At 51.3% G+C, this 20,478-nt stretch overlaps 1 protein-coding gene across 1 annotated transcript in view; it reads right to left on the reverse strand.

Moving 5' to 3' along the window:
* The window catches only part of LOC136955494 (homeodomain-interacting protein kinase 3-like), a 45,307-nt gene that overhangs the window by 7,196 nt on the left and 17,633 nt on the right, over positions 1-20,478 (reverse strand). The window contains 5 exon segments of the mRNA XM_067249208.1: positions 196-349; positions 641-825; positions 1,747-1,833; positions 2,327-2,446; positions 6,820-6,943. Of these exon segments, the coding sequence (XP_067105309.1) occupies positions 196-349; positions 641-825; positions 1,747-1,833; positions 2,327-2,446; positions 6,820-6,943 (670 nt within the window).

The following is a 20,478-nucleotide window of genomic DNA, read 5'->3' on the forward strand; positions in this document are numbered from 1 at the left end:
ATGTCATATACAACTGCAGTATAGGCGCTCTGTATACTACAGCAGACTACTGTATCCATCCACCCAACACATAGAAGTCTAGCTGTGTAGTCAATCCAGAGTCCTTCCTGCTTCCTGCTCAGCAGACAGGAAGTGACACAGAGGCTGACCTGTGTGTGGACGCCTCAGCAGACAGGAAGTGACACGGAGGCTGACCTGTGTGTGGACGCCGGCCATCTTGCTGAAGGGCCCCGTCAGGGTGGCGGCGGAGGTCACCGGGCGGAGGAACGGGGCTTTGTTCCGGTTCACAGAGTCATAGACACCAGGACGAGAGCGACACACATCCATGATGTGGAAACATGATTTAACCCTGAGGGGGAGGAAAGGGGAGGAAAGGGGAGGAAAGGGGAGGAGAGGGGAGGGGAGGGGAGGAGAGGGGAGGAAAGGGGAGGGGAGGAAAGGGGAGGGGAGGAAAGGGGAGGAGGAGAGGGGAGGAGGAGAGGGGAGGGATGAGAGGGGAGGGGGAGGAAAAGGCCAAGGGTGACAAGAGAGGGATGAGGGGAAGGGAGATCAAATCCAATCCGGAAAATCTATTCAATCAATACGACTGGTATTCTGGTGGCTGTTTTCCTGTGCAAGCCAATGGGAACAGCAGACTCACTGGTTGCTATGGGGGAAGTCGAGCAGGTGCTGCATGGTGACAAACGGGTGACTGAGGACGTCTGCAGGGACGATCCTCTGCTCGGCGTCGATCATCAGCATCCTCTTCAGCAGGCTCACAAACTCCCCGCGGTCACCCTTCTCCGCAAGCTGGTCATTACCTTCAAGGTTCAGCACCAAATTCACCTGGGAAAGGACACACGGAATCACTGCTAAGTGTGTGTCGATACACACACACACGTACACAAGCAGACATCCACATAAACACCCACACAGCCACATAACACACTCAGCCAGCCACATAACACACACTGAACTTTAAAACTTTATTCCTTGTACGGATGTGAGGGTAAGTACCATTTGAGAACGGATTCATTGAGGCCTCAGCTAAAACCATAGCGGAGGCGTTTATCAAAAGGTTAACATTTTGAAAAACTGAGTTTTTTCTCTCATGAATCACCACCCTCATTTCTCCAGCTTCCCTCTGTTCTGCTTGGCAACAGGGAGGGAACATCCAGCCATCTGTCTGCTAAGGAACTTCCTGTGACTGTTTCAACAACGAACAGGGAGAAAAAATTATTCAAAAGCATCTCGTCGGTCTCTGCGTCTGACGACGAGTCTCGTGGTTTTTCCTCCCCGGTAACGATACGCGGTCGGCATGACGCCATCACTACTACCGCTGAACACTCACTTCCTGTCTCCCACCAGGTGCTCTATATCCTGCAACCACCTGACAGTCCACTTCCTGTCAGGTTAATGTTATAAAGTAACGTCCTCACTTGGCTTTTGTCAAAAGCGACACACAGGGAAGGATTTGAACCGGTAACCTCTTGGGTCTGCATTCATAACTTCGAAGATAGAATGAGGCAAGCACTTCCTGTGGGAAATTGCTCACTTCCTGTCCTCCAAACCGTTGAAGATGTACTTCCTGTGTGGTGGACTTACGTGCGCTATGTCATCCAAACAGCTGAAGATGTACTTCCTGTGTTGTGGACTTACGTGCGCTATGTCATCCAAACAGCTGAAGATGTACTTCCTGTGTTGTGGACTTACGTGCGCTATGTCATCCAAACAGCTGAAGATGTACTTCCTGTGTTGTGGACTTACGTGCGCTATGTCATCCAAACAGCTGAAGATGTACTTCCTGGCCTCCTTGGATTTCATCCCTGTCTCGGTCTCGTGGCTGTCTGTGGACTGCAGGAGACACAGTTAGACAACACAAAACACGGAACACGTACACTAAAACTCAGATTCTCACTGATCTCTACGGGAGGAGCACAACCTGTATTCAGCTCTGTTGACAGCCTGCTCTCGACAGATTGTCTGTCATTATGGTCGAGAAATCAGTTCCTTTAATTAGCAAACCAGGTTTTAATCTGTGGCAAGATGGGTCAGCTCATGGAGGTGTGTTTGTGAAGAGGGTAGGTGAGAGAGGGCAGTTTAGGAGCTGTGTTTGGGAGGGTTCGGACAGGATGTCAGTGTGTGCAGGGGGGACTATATGAGGCACGCAGACGCTTTTCAACATCAGTGTGTATCTAAAGGGGGGTTTGGGATCAAAGGTCAGCAGAGGGAGTGTTTTAGCCTTGTGTGTGTGTGTGTGTGTGTGTGTGTGTGTGTGTGATTGTGAGGAGTGGTGAGTCTGATGGTGGGGTGTTTCTGGGTGTGTGTGTGTGGTGTGTGTGTGTACCTTCAGTCTCCATGCTGCGTAGGGGGAGTCAGACTCTCTGCAGAAGAAGCGAGATGTTTTTGTCCCCACATTCAGCAGGTGCTCCCCCGGTAAACCCTGCGTCTGGGAGATGTAGCGGATCTGGAGGGAGGGGTGGAGGGAGGGGTGGAGGGAGGGAGGGGTGGAAGGAGGGGTGGAGGGAGGGGTGGAGGGAGGGAGGGGTGGAGGGAGGGTGGAGGGAGGGATGGAGGGAGTGGTGGAGGGAGGGGTGGAGGGAGGGGAGGGGTGGAGGGAGGGGAGGGGTGGAGGGAGGGGAGGGGTGGAGGGAGGGAGGGGTGGAAGGAAGAATGTGTCATTTTGTGTTGACAGGTGTTGAGGTAAGAAGAACACTGTAATGTGAACATAACAGCGTTCAGTCTTCACATCCAGGTCAGGGGTCAGGGGTCAGTTCTGTGAATGACCTGCCCCTCCCACAGCCACACCAACAACCCAGCTTCAACAGCACTCCACAGCTGACTGTCTGTGTGTGTGTGAGAGTGTGTTTGGTGTGGGTGCAGTGTGTGTGTCACATGACCTTGGAGATGGTTGTTACCAAAGTGAGGGCGGTAAATCCCATCTGTAGCACTGATGTGTGACTGGATGCATTTGTTTTGAGTGTGTGAGTGGGTGTGTGTGACAGCGCATGCTTGGTGTGTGTGTGTGTGTGTGTGTGAGAGGGTCAGGGCCTCTACAGTCACATAACGTGTGCCAAGCTGTGTGTGTGTGTACGTGTGTGTGTGTGTGTGTGTGTGTCAGCTGTTCTGAGAGAGATAATAACTGGATCAGGTTTACAAGAGAGGAGGCAGGAGAGGAGGGGGGAGAGAGGCAGGCGAGAGGCAGAGGAGAGAGAGGCGTGTCTGACGTCAGTCACATAGAGGTGTAAGAGAAAACATCCATTAGAGGCTGAGTGGTACTGGGGGGGGGGGAGGGGGGGAGATGGGGAGGTGGAGGGAGACATGCGAAGGGAACTATGATCTCCTTGGCCCTGGACAGGGGCTTTCCTAACTAGCCTTGTAGGGGCTGTGTGTGTGGCTGCAGTAGAGGCCGTGTGTGAGGCTGCATTAGAGGCCGTGTGTGAGGCTGCATTAGAGGCCGTGTGTGTGGCTGCAGTAGAGGCCGTGTGTGAGGCTGCATTAGAGGCCGTGTGTGAGGCTGCATTAGAGGCCGTGTGTGTGGCTGCAGTAGAGGCCGTGTGTGTGGCTGCAGTAGAGGCCGTGTGTGAGGCTGCAGTAGAGGCCGTGTGTGTGGCTGCAGTAGAGGCCGTGTGTGTGGCTGCAGTAGAGGCCGTGTGTGAGGCTGCATTAGAGGCCGTGTGTGAGGCTGCAGTAGAGGCTGTGTGTGAGGCTGCAGTAGAGGCCGTGTGTGAGGCTGCAGTAGAGGCTGTGTGTGTGGCTGCATTAGAGGCCGTGTGTGAGGCTGCAGTAGAGGCCGTGGTAGAGGTCTGGTTCACTGTTGACCAGCTTTCTTATGCAAACAACGTCTGGATTAACAGCTTGGCTTCCAACAACACAGCGCTGACTTGTTAACCCTCCTGTCCACAGGCCTGGCACACACCCCACTCCCTTTAAGACCCAGGGGGAAAGACTGCACCCAGGACCCGGCACAGAATGGAAACACCCTGACTGGGACAGATACCATGAGACAGACCCACAAGAAGATACACGTGTCTGTCTCTCCCTGTCTCTCTCCCTGTCTCTCTCCCTGTCTCTCTCCCTGTCTCTTTCCCACATCACATGGATTAAGGAGACGAGCAGAGGAGACACGAGGGGCAAGGAGGAGAGGGGAGAGGAGGGGAGAGGGGTGAGGAGAGGGGAGAGGAGAGGGGAGAGGAGGGGTGAGGAGAGAGGGAAGAGCGAGCGAGACAGATCCAGGACACAGAGGAGGACTATGAGAAACATCTGAGCTGTCTGCCGATGAGCAGAGGACACACACAGCCAGGAGAGGTCAGAGGTCACAGTAAACATCCTTCTGAGTGCATGTGTGTGTGTGTGTGTTATCTTTGGAGCCCACACGTTGCTCCATCTACAGTCCTGTGTGTGTGTGTGTGTGGCACCAGTGTGTGGGAGGCTAGGTAGGGATGAGTATATTCATTGCCATTCTGAAGGCATCACAGAGCTAATCTCATCTTGCTGCCATGAGGTCGGACATGATCATTAATATCCTGACGCATTCCTCCCGGCAGCCTTAAATCAGCTCTTCTTCATGAGACACGCCTCCCTCCCTCTCTCCCTCCCTCCCTCTCTCCCTCCCTCCCTCCCTCCCTCCCTCCCTCCCTCCCTCCCTCTCTCCCTCCCTCCCTCCCTCCCTCCCTCCCTCCCTCCCTCCCTCTCTCCCTCTCTCCCTCTATCCCTCTATCCCTCTATCCCTCCCTCTCAACTCTCCCTCCCTCCTCCCCCCCCCTCTCTCTCTCTCTCTCTCTCTCTCTCTCTCTCTCTCTCTCTCTCTCTCTCTCTCTCTCCCTCCCTCCCTCCTCCCCTCTCAACTCTCCCTCCCTCCCTCCTCCCTCCCTCCCTCCTCCCTCTCTCCCTCTCTCCCTCTCTCCCTCCTCCCTCTCTCCCTCCTCCCTCTCTCCCTCCTGGTGTAGGGGACTGGAGGTCATTAGTAGGTTGTAATCAATCATGGGCAGCTCTCCTCGCCTCCCTCTCCTCTCCTCCTCTCCCCTCTCTTCCTCCATCCAGGGCTCTGATGAATGTCACTAAGGTGACGGTGTGGTGGCACATTACCGCACACTGCGGATGACAACTAAGACAGCAAGCATGCGCAAAGGTGAGTGTGTGTACGTGCATAGACATGATGTTCGTGTGTTTGGGGGAACCCACATGTTTTCCAGAAGGCATGTTGCTGCAGCGCTGGGAGACAAACCACTGCTCTGATGATGCCAACCTCCCTCATAACCATGCAAGAGTTACGCCAGGAGGGGGGAGAGAGGGAGGGAGAGAGAGAGGGAGGTGCAACCTGGGGACATTCCCGAGATCCTTGCAGCAATCAGTCCTTGATAACAGAATCTGGACTGGTGCCAAAGATGTTTCAAAGACAATCACACACACACACACACAGATGTTGATAGGGGAAAGATAAAGGCGAGCCACCAGCCTGCCTTAGTGACTGAGGGTCTGAGGGTAGGAGGAGTATAAATACTTTGTGCTGTGTGGTGTGGAACAGACCCTATCTAGGGGAGTGAGGGAAGGTGGGGTGACTAAGCCCCGCCCCCTGGCCCCCGTCACCACACCTAGGGGCCGGGGGGGGGGGGGGGAGGTCATATATAACCACATAAACCCAAACCCACCCTAAGAGCAGGAGTGTGTGTGTGTGTGTGTGTGTGTGGGGTAGAGAGCTCTGCAAATTCAGGAGCTGAATATCACTTCAAACCAATTAAAAAGCCCTCTCTGTTTGAATGTCTCAAGACTTCATGAATAGGTGGAAAGACTCCATCACTTGCTGTTTATCTGTAGTCTGTCTCTGTCGCTCTGTCTCTGTCTCTCTCTGTCTTACCCTGGGCAGCCACATCCATCACCTCCGCCAGCCCTGCCATCAGCTCCGCCCCACCCTGCCCATCACCTCCGCCCCACCCTGCCCATCAGCTCCGCCCCACCCTGCCCATCACCTCCGCCCCACCCTGCCCATCACCTCCGCCCCACCCTGCCCATCACCTCCGCCCCACCCTGCCCATCACCTCCGCCCCACCCCGCCCATCACCTCCGCCCCACCCCGCCCATCACCTCCGCGCCGCCCCGCCCATCACCTCCGCCCCACCCCGCCCATCACCTCCGCCCCACCCTGCACATCACTCTCCTTCCTCTCCCTCTCTCTGGAGCCCTCCTCCTGCCTCTCTCTACTCACTATTCCACACCATCCTATTTTCCCTGTGATTACTACACCCTTATTATAACACCTTATTATAACACCTAACACACAAGGAAACATAAGAATGCTTATTAGTGTAAATAACCTGTGATATTATAGTGTTTAACTAACTTACTCAAATACGAGAGGAGAATTAGGGAGGAGGGAGAGCAAAGGGAGGAGGAGGGAGAAGAGAGTAGAATGTAGGAGAGAAGTGGAAAGAATGAGGGGGGAGGAGAGAGAGGAGAGGTGAAGGGGGGGGATAAGGGAGGAGAGAAGAGGAGGGAATGAGGGGGGAGGAGAGAGAGGAGAGGTGAATGGGGGGTATAAGGGAGGAGAGAAGAGGAGGGAATGAGGGGGGAGGAGAGAGGAGAGGTGAAGGGGGGGGGGGATAAGGGAGGAGAGAAGAGGAGATGAGTCAAAGCGGATGGTGACTCAGCCTGGGAACAGAGAGAGTAGGAGGAACACAGCAGGAGAGGAGAGCATTCAGCTGGAGAAGAGGACTGATACAAGAGGAGGAAGAGGAGGACACAACCGAAGAGTGAGGGAGGAAGGAAGGAGAGGGAGGAGGTGAGGAGAGAGGGAGGTGAGGAGAGGGGGAGGTGAGGAGAGGGAGGAAAGAGAGAGGTTACCTGGTCGTACTCCAGGGCTCCAGGGTAGAGGGGCCAGCCCAGGAACAGCTCAGCGATCACACAGCCCAGGGACCACATGTCTATGGCCTCACAGAACGGCAGACCCAGGATGATCTCTGGAGCCCTGCACAGAGAACACACACACGCTGACTACACCCGGCATGTCAACACACCGCATCAATATACCATCATATCACACTACACCACATATAGCAATGGAGGTCAGGGGGGGGTCAGACTTAGCTGCTGGCTAGCCTACGTGCCAAGCCCTGCAGGTCAAAGGTTAACATGCAAGACTGGACCCTAAGGTGTTCCTGTCCAAGGTAACGTGAGAGCATGTCCTGCAGGGGTCAGATATCAGGCTACACTCCTGGCTAGCCTACACGGTCAGCGAGACCCAGGTACCAAGAACAGGGCCAGTCCTCCCAGGACGACCCCAGGAGAGCGAGGGTGTTAAACAGCGTCTCAGGAGAACAGAAACACGGTCATTATCCTGCCAGGCAGTGGTATGAGGTTCGGCAGAAAGACAGAGCACCTCTATACTTCTGCTATGCCATTCCCCTGCTTCCTGTCAGGCCACAGGCTGTCGTGGTGGAGCGGCAGGCTGGGCCCAGGCTGCTGTGGAGCCCGGGGGGAGAAACACAGGAACGGAGGAGGTTTGAACGGGTATTTTTACCCAGGTTTTCTCAGAGCGTGTATATCTCTGAGTGACAAATGGTCCTGAAGTCTAAATACACCTTCTGATGTCAGGAGGAGGGACGTTCCGAGAGGTGTGTGTGTGTGTGCATGTATGGATGTTGTGTGTGTGTGTGTGCATGTGTGTGCGCATGTGTGTGCATGTGTGTGTGTGTGTGCATGTGTGTGTGTGTGCATGTGTGTGTGTTTGTATGGATGTTGTGTGCATGTGTGTGCATGTGTAAGGGAACCTTCCTCACGTCAGTTATTCAGCTGTTTTTTTCCGACAGCATCAATTACATGGGGAGCCTGTCGTAAAAATACAGCAGGAAGGCTCCTCTAAGTGTGTGTGTGTGTGTGTGTGTGTGTGTCAGCAGTGGGTATATGAAGTCAGGAGGGAGGGGGGAGGAGGGAGCTGCTGGGGGAGGAGGGAGGGGGGAGGAGGGAGCTGCTGGGGGAGGAGGGGGGTCCAGCCTGTCTAATAACACCGTTCAAACGGCCGCAGGCGATAGCCAGGAGGGAAACTAAAGGTTATAACAAGCATCCCAAACCCTCATAGGACAAGCACTATTAATACCAAAGGAGGAGGGGAGGAGGGGAGGGGAAGAGGGGAGGAGGGGAGGGGAGGAGGGGAAGAGGGGAGGGGTTGGTAAATACATTCGGTCCTCAGGCAGAGCTCTGAATATTCATACGGTTACTTCTGAATATTCATACGGTTTCATACAGTGCACTTAACATGACCTCAACTAAACAAGGTATGAGGACTGTATTCAGAGGAACGTAGACAGCATCAAAGAAAGGCCCGACCCACGTGTTTTGAAAGGTTGAAAAATATATATTTTTCTAAATATAAAATATTTTCCCAAAATATTTTCAACAATATTGTAAAAGTACAAATATCGAAGGATGTGTGTTGATCTGTTGTTTTTTTACAACAAATATGTTCACTAAATATTTTGAACAAATATTTTCAAAACAGTATGACAGTATCTGTACTTCTACTTGAGTGACGGATGTGTGTACTTTTGCATTTACATATTATTATTATCTGTCAACACACACAGACAGACAGACAGTCTGCCTGGTTCTCAGTTAGCTAATTCAGAGCTGCTGGCTGAGATACTGCAGTCTAAGCTGTAACTCACACATGCATCCTCATCCAGCTCCCTCACCAGACCAAACTAATAGATCCCAAATGCTGTTAACTGCCTGTTTGGCACCTGCAGGACATCGAGGCTCTCGCTCTGGCTGTGTTCCTCCTGACTCTCTCTCTCCAGCCCCTCTGGGTGTTCGTGACACCAGCAGCAGCAGCTGTCCAGTTTGAGGTGTGGACTGGGTGTAGGTCTCTGCACGGTCAACACCAGGCCCTCCACTGGCTGGCTGGCTAGCATTTAACATTTAGTCATTTAGCAGACGCTCTTATCCAGAGCGACTTACAGTAAGTACAGGGACATTCCCCCCGAGGCAAGTAGGGTGAAGTGCCTTACCCAAGGACACAACGTCATTTTTCACGGCCGGGAATCGAACTGGCAACCTTCAGATTACTAGCCCAATTCCCTAACCGCTCAGCCACCAGACACCTGTCACTGAGACTAGGCCTCAGTCTCAGTGACCAAAGATGGAGGACTCACTCACACGTCATGTTCCAGTCAGATAGATGATGATGGACTGCTGGAGTGTGGGGATATCCCGAGGGGAATGAAACATGACTGAAAATGAACTAGATATCCACTTTCACTCAATTGTTATGCTGTTCCAAGTTAGGTGGCAGCCCCTTCCGAGGGAAACTTCTGGCGTAAACATCAAGCTGATTCAAATTGACTGTCGAAGTGAAGCAGAACTGGGCTCACTTTTAGTCAAACATGAGGGTATTACATAAAGATTATACACATATCAGCTTTCCAGACAAACATGTGGGCGCTTGGGAAATTCCAGGATCTGACAGCAGTTGACGGCCCCAATTTCCACACACACACACACACAGAGAGAAAGAGAAAGAGAGAAAGAGAAAGAGAGAGAGGGAGAGGGAGAGGGAGAGGGAGAGGGAGAGGGAGAGGGAGAGGGAGAGGGAGAGGGAGAGGGAGAGGGAGAGGGAGAGGGAGAGGAGAGGGAGAGGGAGAGGGAGAGGGAGAGGGAGGGAGAGGGAGAGGGAGAGGGAGAGGGAGAGGGAGAGGGAGAGGGAGAGGGAGAGGGAGAGGGAGAGGGAGAGGGAGAGGGAGAGGGAGAGGGAGAGGGAGAGGGAGAGGGAGAGGGAGAGGGAGGAGGGAGAGGGAGAGGGAGAGGGAGAGGGAGAGGGAGAGGGAGAGGGAGAGGGAGAGGGAGAGGGAGAGGGAGAGGGAGAGGGAGAGGGAGAGGGAGAGGGAGAGGGAGAGGGAGAGAGGGAGAGGGAGAGGGAGAGGGAGAGGGAGAGGGAGAGAGAGAGAGAGAGAGTCCAACATCAACAGCACAAGAACAACACTGGCGTCTGCTCTCTAGTCTGAGAGCGGAGAGGCCTGGCCACAGAGCCAGGATCACCCCACGGCCCAAATCAAGGCATAACGCTCCTGTCATACCCAGTTATCCACAGTGTCACATGCTCCCAGTATAGTCAAGATTCAGTGTGTTGTGTCTGAGGATGCGTGCTGCAGAGGGATGAGACTCAGCTGGGATAGAACGGCCCCATGTTTGTCCCCACTGGCCTTCTGAAATATCACCCAGTTCAAAAGGTTTATGAGGAACATAGATTGCTGTGGAAAAGAAGCTTGCAGTGTGGGAGAGGAGGAGGGGAGGGAGGGATGAGAGGAGAGAGGGAGGGAGGAAAGAGGGGAGAGAGGGATGAGAGGAGGGAGGGAGGGATGAGAGGGAGGGAGGAAAGAGGGGAGAGAGGGATGAGAGGAGGGAGGGAGGGATGAGAGGGAGGGAGGAAAGAGGAGAGAGGGATGAGAGGAGGGAGGGAGGGATGAGAGGAGAGAGGGAGGGATGAGAGGAGAGAGGGAGGGGAGGAGGGAGCAGGAGTAGAGAGGGAGGGAGGGAGGAGTAGAGAGGGAGGGAGGGAGGGGTAGAGAGGGAGGGAGGGAGGGGTAGAGAGGGAGGGAGGGGTAGAGAGGAACGGGATGACAGATCTTCAAAGAGCATTCTGAGCTGCCAGTATGGGTCTGTACCCCCCTTTCAAACAATCCCTGAATGCAACGCTTCACTTCTAAGGTTTCCTACTCTGCCTGCCTGCCACCTAAATACCACACTGCATTTTTCTTGGCGTGCAGATTAGCCTACTCTGAAAAGCGGAGAAGGCCGGGAGGGGGGTCTATTTTAAAAGGGTCGTTTTGGTATCGCAACACTAATTGCCATGCTTTGTCAAATGCTATGTGTAGAGTTAAAACATGGAACTATAGTAGATGGCAGGACACACACACACACACACTCACCAAAGCACACTAGAGAGAACAGATGCCAACAGCCCTCTGCAGATCTGAGCAAGGCACTGCCCCACCAAGGGGTCAACTGCCTCATCAGGGGTCAGGTAACTGCCTCACCATGGGTCAGGTAACTGCCTCATCAGGGGTCAGGTAACTGCCCCACCAGGGGTCAGGTAACTGCCCCACCAGGGGGTCAGGTAACTGCCCCACCAGGGGGTCAGGTAACTGCCCCACCAGGGGGTCAGGTAACTGCCTTACCAGGGGTCAGGTAACTGCCTCATCAGGGGTCAGGTAACTGCCCCACCAGGGGGTCAGGTAACTGCTCATCAGGGGTCAGGTAACTGCCTTACCAGGGGGTCAGGTAACTGCCTCATCAGGGGTCAGGTAACTGCCTCACCATGGGTCAGGTAACTGCCTCATCAGGGGTCAGGTAACTGCCTCATCAGGGGTCAGGTAACTGCCTCATCAGGGGTCAGGTAACTGCCTCACCAGGGGTCAGGTAACTGCCTCATCAGGGGTCAGGTAACTGCCTCATCAGGGGTCAGGTAACTGCCTCATCAGGGGTCAGGTAACTGCCTCACCATGGGTCAGGTAACTGCCTCACCATGGGTCAGGTAACTGCCTCATCAGGGGTCAGGTAACTGCCTCATCAGGGGTCAGGTAACTGCCTCATCAGGGGTCAGGTAACTGCCTCATCAGGGGTCAGGTAACTGCCTCATCAGGGGTCAGGTAACTGTCTCACCATGGGTCAGGTAACTGCCTCATCAGGGGTCAGGTAACTGCCTCATCAGGGGTCAGGTAACTGCCTCATCAGGGGTCAGGTAACTGCCTCATCAGGGGTCAGGTAACTGCCTCATCAGGGGTTAGGTAACTGCCTCACCATGGGTCAGGTAACTGCCTTACCTGGGATCAGGTAACTGCCTCACCAGGGGTGAGGTAACTGATGCTACTGTCCCATAAGAGACTGCACCTACGACACAGCTGCAAGCTGCACTTTAGATAGGACAGTGACACGAAAACATTGTCATATGTGATATTGTAGCTGAGACGTTAGGTTTGTACTGTGTTGAAATGTGTTGTTATAACTATGCCACACTGATCCTTGATTTTGTGCTGTACTTACATGCACTAGACTATTTATTTGTCACTTTGTCACACAAAATGTACTAAATGAATTAATTGTCCAAATGTAATGTAACCAGCCCAAACTGGCTGCACACACAAATACACAGACTATCACACACACACACACACACACACACACACAAACCCTGGCAGAAGTAGAATCCACCCTAAATAAAATATTTTTTGCTTCCGAAAAAAACTGATGTGGGTTAGATTTTCATTTTAGAAAACGCTGAGAAAATGCAATTTGTTTCCAATCGCCTCAAGCCAATCGCCTCCAGCCAATCGCCTCCAGCCAATCGCCTCCAGCCAATCGCCTCCAGCTCGTGCCGTGTGTGTTGGCTGCATCCTGGTGGACTGTGATGCTTTCCTTGGTCACCGAGTTCACCAGACGGTTTCTTCCCCTCAGACAGACGTCTCCCTTCCTCACTCCTCCCTCCCTCTTCCTCTGCATCCCTCCCCCCATCTTTGTCCCTCCCTCCCTCCCTCCTCCCATCTTCCTCCCTCTCTTCTTGCTGGTCAGGGCTGAGGCACAGTGTTGTGTTTGGGGACAGTAGAGAGGAAGGGGCAGGTTCCAGACAACATGGAGGACCTCTCCTGGATGACCTTGTCTTTGGGAAAGTCTCCCACAAACCCAGGGAAGGAGGGAGGACGTCTCAGCCAACATCTGCTAATCTGATATCCCACAAGACGGCTGGGGTCTGCTGCAGACGTGCTGGTGGGTGGACACACACACACACACTCACCCTCACACACCCTCACACACCTCACACACCCTCACACACAGACATGGACATGGTTGTGGGTGGGCAGACACACACACACACACGCTTGCACACACTCACTCACACTGCAAACAAATACAGGCCAGAACTAAACCCGTCACCGCCCCTGGGTGAGAAGCTGAAACGATCAAAGGGGAGAGCCTCATGTTCAGCCGAGGGATGAACCATAAAACAGAGTTTTTCACACCCAGCTTGGATAAACAGTGACTCAACAGGAGGCTACATGGAAAGAGCCAAATTCTTCTGGGAGAGTCGAGATGGCTTTCATGACCTAGGTATGAACTCTGCGTTAGGTAACCTAGCCAGAACTAGTACGAAGTAACGTGTTTGGCTAAATAGCCAAACATGTTACTCACTATTCTGCCTCTCTATACTGCATAAATTACACAATGAAGTATTCAGTCAAACATTCATGTAGGCTATTCATTTAGCAGGTGCTTTTATCCAAAGCGCCACATGGGGGGATTTGAACCCACGACTACCCACTCAAACGCTCTACCCACTGAGCTACACCCAACCACCTGAGGTACTGAACAACCAGGGCTCAACTGTCCCCCAACCACCTCCACCACATCAAACTCATCGCACAGACGGTGGAAAAGTGACACGTCCCCTTGGTATTCGAGGCAAGATTCCAGTAACTGACATTACTGGATCCATTTTGAATTACGTTAGTGCAAGTCAGCATGAGAAGGCTAAGCAAGCGTAGGGAACACCAAACGCTTTAAGTAATGTGGTATTAGATATCATAAATCTGGCTTTAGTCACAGCCTTTTCGCCTGCTGAGACAAGCTAAACAGTAAACTGGGGTAAAAAACTGATACATTATAAAGCCTGACACGGCTGTACAGATAATTCACATTTTAAAGAAAATTCAGAGTTTTTGTTTTCATTTGTTTGCATTACTGTCGAGTTATGCAAGAGAACGAATGAGAAACGACCCTGCCACTGACCTGCTGGAACCGAGATGATAAATGATCTATATGGGCATTTTTTATTCAAGGCTATGATCTCAAGCTCCATAATAGGCTTCACTGAGACCCCCCGAGGTCACATGGTCTGGACAGAGGAGAGCTGGGTATAGAGTGGACATCCAATCAGCTCAGCGGAAATACCCGACAAGAAGGCCGACATAACCGGGAGGGTTCAGAGGTCAGAGGTGTTTTCTGAAAGGACTTCAGTTCAACACCGGCCTTTAGACTCAACATGGGCATGCTGCAGATACCAGGATGTGCCTGGCATGATCAGTCAGCACTGAGAGAAAAGCCTGTGGTAAAAGACGGCCTCGGTGTGGAAAGAACAGAGTCGAATCCAGCATCTGTAACCCACACGCTCTCGCAGTCCACTGCATTATTCACTGGAACACAGAACGGGTTCGAAACTGGATTGACGTCGTCTTGGTTACAGCCCTCTTGATAAGCACCTGATACCGTCAGCACAGCCCTCTTGATAAGCACCTGGTACTGTCAGCACAGCCCTCTTGATAAGCACCTGATACCGTCAGCACAGCCCTCTTGATAAGCACCTGATACCGTCAGCACAGCCCTCTTGATAAGCACCTGATACCGTCAGCACAGCCCTCTTGATAAGCACCTGGTACCGTCAAGCACAGCCCTCTTGATAAGCACCTGGTACCGTCAGCACAGCCCTCTTGATAAGCACCTGATACCGTCAGCACAGCCCTCTTGATAAGCACCTGGTACTGTCAGCACAGCCCTCTTGATAAGCACCTGATACCGTCAGCACAGCCCTCTTGATAAGCACCTGGTACCGTCAGCACAGCCCTCTTGATAAGCACCTGGTACTGTCAGCACAGCCCTCTTGATAGGCACCTGGTACTGTCAGCACAGCCCTCTTGACTGTCAGACAGACTTTTCAGATGCCCACAGATCGAAGAAGACAAGGGGGGAAACTCCACAAACACTCCGAAGAACTGGAAGAACCCCCACATTCATCATCACCCTTATCATCATCATCATCTCCTAATCACCATCCTCCTTCTCATCCTCCTCCTCCTCAGGTATCTGGCTGGTCAGGTGATGGGGAGTGGCTTCGAAGAAAGGGTGTGGGAGACCTAGGGTTGGATCCTTTCAAACTCAAAACTAGTTTAAACCCCGTCTTTAACACAAGCCCTAACACCATCTCAACACCCGTATCAGCCCTACACCCTGCGAAGGCCTCAAGGTCTGGTGAAGCCATGCATGACAAAAACCATCATGGAGTCAGTTTTCACCTCGTGTTTCAGTCCAGGCCTCTATAAAAGATGAGGTAATCCAGAGAGGCAGGGCTTGATCCCTTACTCTCCACAGCTGTGCAAACTGCTGACGCGCTCTTTAAAAGCGGGCTGGTAACCAGCAGGGACAAGCGACGGAACATGTGAAAACCCCAAGAGAGAAAATAACATCCGGTTTTGTTGTGATAGCCAATGTACCAGGTCCTCTCTCCTCACTCCTTCTCTCTCTCTCCTTCTCCTCCCCCCCCCCTCCACTCTCTGTCTCTCCTTCTCTTCCACATGTCCACAATCTGTCTGCACGCCCTCCAAATCAATCTCCACACATCAGATACAAACTACTAGACAGACACGTTTCTGGTCGGGTTCCAGGAACTCTCCAAAGCCACACAGAACAACACGGTCAAAGCCTGTTTCATCCTGTGTACATACCAGCCGTGGTGTGACAGGGTTCACTTTGTGTGTAGGCCAAGACCTGTCCCCCCTTCCAACCAGTACCACAGGCTTCCCTTCCTCCCTCTATCCATCCCTCTTTCTCTCCTCCATCCCTCTTTCCCTCCCCCATTTCTCTCTACCTCCATCCCTCACCCTGTCATTACCCCCTCCAGCCACAACACTTTTCCAGTCACACTCAACATGCTGCGCCAGCCAAAACACTGACCCTCGAAAACAATTTAATTAACTGTAAACTGAAAACGCACGACTCTGCAGTCGTAAACATGTGTTACTAACAAAGCTTCTGGGTAAATCTCTCTCCCTGCCTCTCTATCCTTCTTTGTTTCGGGTTGGTTAATTGTACACTTACAGAAGCTGCCCTGATCCACCCACTTACTGGAAAACCCCCAATCTGGAACTAATTGCTAGCTACTACTAGTAACATGATTTAGCACGTAAACTCTGGTAGCTTTCCAGAGATATCTGAACATTTATATAATGTCTTACTAGTGATTCATTACCACGATGAGTTATTGAAACTCACCACACTGCGCTGTCTGTGGACTGGGGAACAGAAAGGAGAAATGATTGTGGTCGTCTGTAAATGAACTCTGAAGAGCCTGACTACTACTAGATCAGATAGTCTTCGGGTGGTCTAAACAACTGTCAATTTGTATGGTGAACTTTTAAGAAAGAATGCCTTTTTTAATTAGCAATTTTATTTTATTAAGATGATGGTGTTGTATACCATTAAGATGAATATGTGCCTACATTTTGTATACTTGTCTTTTCAATTTCAAAATAGATCAAATAAAAAATCTGTCCTACAGTAGCTACTAGCAGAATCATCCAAAATCGTCCGATTGCTTCGTTGACTACTTGGACACAGCCATGTCTTATTCGTCCTTGCAGTTAGGTGATCTCCACCGTTATCTTAAACAGCGTACGGAAGCACAACAAAGCCTTAGCAACGCATAGCCTTGACAACCACTGAAAAAACATGGAGGTCTTCAGACAACCAGGCCGAGGTGTTTTCCATGCTAGCTATCACGTCTATGGGAACAACCACCATACAGACGTTCATTTACGTAAAAACTGCTGAACTGTCGCCGGTGTCGCTAAACAGCGACCCCTGGTCACAGTTTTCGATAGGTTACCGATTTCGGTTCAACAAAGGAATGTGAATCGATGTGTTGGCCTTTCGTTTCCTGTGTAGTTTAGTCACACGAGGATTCAAACAACGGACAGTTACGTCAGTCGTTCCATAGTACGATAACAGCAATTTAAAAATTTGAAGTAGCGTGTTGGGGTCCGCCCTGGTGACTCATTGGGTACACAGGCTGGTGCCTTACCGCAAGGGAACACGTGACCCGATGCTGGAATCGAACCCGGTCAAATTTGCTGCATTCTCTCCCTCTCCCCCTTTCCCTGTCCCCCTCTCCCTCAAACTAACTGTCCAAAAAAAGCTGTAAACTGAAATATATAAAATAGTGTGTTCCATTCCACAACCTGTGACTCTGAGAAACCTTGACAGGAAATAAGAGAATGTATGCAGGCCTTGGAAATGGCAAGCCTTGGATTCAAAAACCCTGCAGCTACTCTACAGTAAAGGAGTATGTGCATTTCAAAAGCACAATAAATTAGGTAACAGGATAAATGTGCCTTGTAGCTCTTGTAGGACATAATGTGATCGGCTGTGTTTACTCTGTTGCTAACACCAGTAGGCCTTGATGAATGATTGATGAGCTTGCTTCCCAGCGCAGCTCGCTACCTGTGGAAGGAGATACGCGGCAGGTCTAGCATATGGTACCAGTGACAGATACACGGCACCACACGACTCTGGGACACACACACACACACACAACTCTGGGACACACACACACACACACACACACAACTCTGGGACACACACACACAACTCTGGACACACACACACAACTCTGGGACACACACACAACTCTGGGACACACACGCACACTTGGAGGGTTAACAGAAACAAACAGAGATAGAGAAACAGAGCAGATAAGATTGGGTTTCTAGCACCCCACCTCTCTAGCAGCGCTCACGGGAGGTGGTTCAGTTAGACGTACAGGCTGCTGCTGATAAGCGTAGAACCAGGGGATAGGTGTAGCTCAGTGGTTAGAGCATTTGACTGCAGATCAAGGTCTCAGGCTCAAATTCCCCCGTGTCGTACATCCCTCTGGATAAGTGTTGGCTAACTGAATACATTGTTTTTGCGTTGCTGTTTTCGAAGTTCAGACCAGATCAAAACCTAGAAGCATGTCTGTAGCAGCTTTGCACTGAGGAGATGTTGGTTTAAAGGGAAAAATCCACATTCATTTAGACTCTCTTTTCATTTCAATTTGCAAGTGGCTATTAAGTGAGGTAAATTAAAGTATGGGGAACCAATTTGGCCGTAAAACGAGGCACAGGGAGAGCCAGATAAGTTTATAATGCAAGCAATTTAAGTCAGGATTCTTTATTTTTTTTCAGGAAACGTCAAGCGGTTTTTGGGGCTAAGGGTTTTATAGACAACAGATGAGGTGTCTGAGAAAGGCTCCCAATGCCAGGGTCTAATTAAAACAACCTTTTCGTGCCTCACTGGCATTTGGGCTCCAATATGAAGACTCAAATTATCAGGTCTGCAGCGAATAACAGGCCTCAGTCCAGCGGAGACCTGGGTAAGTTCACTAATCACAGCGTCCAAGAGGAGAAAATGTTAAACCAATTAAGTTCACAGCTACCAAAATGGCTACAGGGTTTCAGAGGGTAAACACAGCTAAACAAACCTGTTACCACCTCTGATCCCAAGGAAAAAGGCCCTAAATGTGTCTGACTGAGGGAAGGAGCGAGAGAATGGAAATAGCCTCAAGGTCGTTGATAATATTTCAGCCTGTTTACACGTTTGCACATATAAACACCTATAGGCCTGCCTCACACACACACACACACACACACACTCACACACACAAAGAGAAACAGCTGACGTTAGAGTAGTTTGACCTTGAGCGAGTAAGTGAGATCTCTCTTGCATTTCTCTAGCCCTTTATTTTTGCTCGTGTTGCCAGCGATCTTCTCCATCTATAGAAGTCAAACTGAGCTGGCCCCTCTCCCATCACCTATTTTGAGCGCCCCCCCACCCGGCCCCCCCTTGCCCTCCTGTCCACCCCCCCCCCCCCCCCCCACAACTCCCCCCCCCCCCCCCCCCCCCCCCCTGTACCTCACCCCCCCCCCCCCCGATCGAGAGCCAAGACAATCTGGAAATTGTAAATGACAAGCGGCATATTAAAACTTTCTTTTCACCTGTTAAACTGAGTTAATCTGGCACACACCACAGATTCCCCCACTTGCATTACGAGATGACATCGCCCATTAGTTGGAGTATGAATCTCCACGGCTCTCCTGACACACCACACCCTCCCCTGGTGTTTCCTCTTGCAGTGGGCCAGGCTGATTGTGATTCAGTGTAGACCTCCAGGGAGAGAAGAAGGTATGCTGCTTGGAATAACTTTGGTGAGAAGGATTGGGCTTCTCTGCGTGCTGCAGCCGTTTGACGTGGCAGAGGGCGGGACAGACAGCTGCTCGCTGGGTCTAACTTCCTCCACAGTCACAAAGTACAGCCTGGGACTACAGTCACAAAGTACAGCCTGGGACTACAGTCACAAAGTACAGCCTGGGACTACAGTCACAAAGTACAGCCTGGGACTACAGTCACAAAGTACAGCCTGGGACTACAGTCACAAAGTACAGCCTGGGACTACAGTCACAAAGTACAGCCTGGGACTACAGTCACAAAGTACAGCCTGGGACTACAGTCACAAAGTACAGCCTGGGACTACAGTCACAAAGTACAGCCTGGGACTACAGTCACAAAGTACAGCCTGGGACTACAGTCACAAAGTACAGCCTGGGACTACAGTCACAAAGTACAGCCTGGGACTACAGTCACAAAGTACAGCCTGGGACTACAGTCACAAGTACAGCCTGGGACTACAGTCACAAGTACAGCCTGGGACTACAGTCACAAAGTACAGCATGGGACTACAGTCACAAAGTACAGCATGGGACTACAGTCACAAAGTACAGCCTGGGACTACAGTCAGACCAGTCTATTTGTAGACGCTTCCTGAAATATGGTGCATTTACCAGAAGTGAGTGAATGGAAGCCTGTGTGTGCGTGTGTGTGGTCTTTGTGAGAGTCTGTGTGTGTGTGGCAAGACGGCTTGTGTGCGTGTGTGTGTGTGCATCTGTGTGTGTGCGCATGTGTCCTTGTAAGAGGATGTTGTGAACTACATTTACATTTAGTCATTTAGCAGACGCTCTTATCCAGAGTAAGTACAGGGGCATTCCCGGAAGACTGGAAAACAAGAAGGAGAGAGATGACAACGTTTCTGTCTTTCTATAAAGCAGTTTCCTCAATGGAACTGCATATCAGCCATTAGAGTCCAGCGATGCTCTGAACAGTAACCTACTGTTGTTAAAGCACACTCGAATCACTGTAGTGTGTTATTGTTGCTGCTCTGTGTCTGGTAGTTCAGATGTGGTTGCTTTGTGCCGTCCCTGGTCTAAATACAGTCTGTTCCTTGACTGTGACCACCGAAACACTCAAAACAACTCTGCCCCCACCTACGCTTAAACAGCAAGACAGTTGTGTAGGCTGCGACAAGATCAAGGTTAAAATATATATAATTTACTTTTCTTTTCTACAGTTGAAAGGAACAACAGTCACTTCAGGGGTCAAGTCTGGTCAAGGCAGCAGTCACCTCAGGTCCAGAGGAACATACTGGCACGGCAAACCAGAGGAAAAATAGTCTGCAACACTATTTGCATGTTGGCTTTGCAACACACTGCCTCACTGGATTACTGTTCTGGCAGCATGAATTATTCAAATGACATGTAAATTCCCGCTTGCTAAAACATTGGTGTGGCCCAGTGATAGCATGGCTCAATGCCCTCTCCCCCACCTCCTACCAAGACCTCCCACAAACCAACCTGCTCTCATTAGACCAGAGGA

Source organism: Osmerus mordax, chromosome 13 (genome assembly GCF_038355195.1).
Source record: "Osmerus mordax isolate fOsmMor3 chromosome 13, fOsmMor3.pri, whole genome shotgun sequence".
NCBI classification, from domain to species: Eukaryota; Metazoa; Chordata; class Actinopteri; order Osmeriformes; family Osmeridae; genus Osmerus; species Osmerus mordax.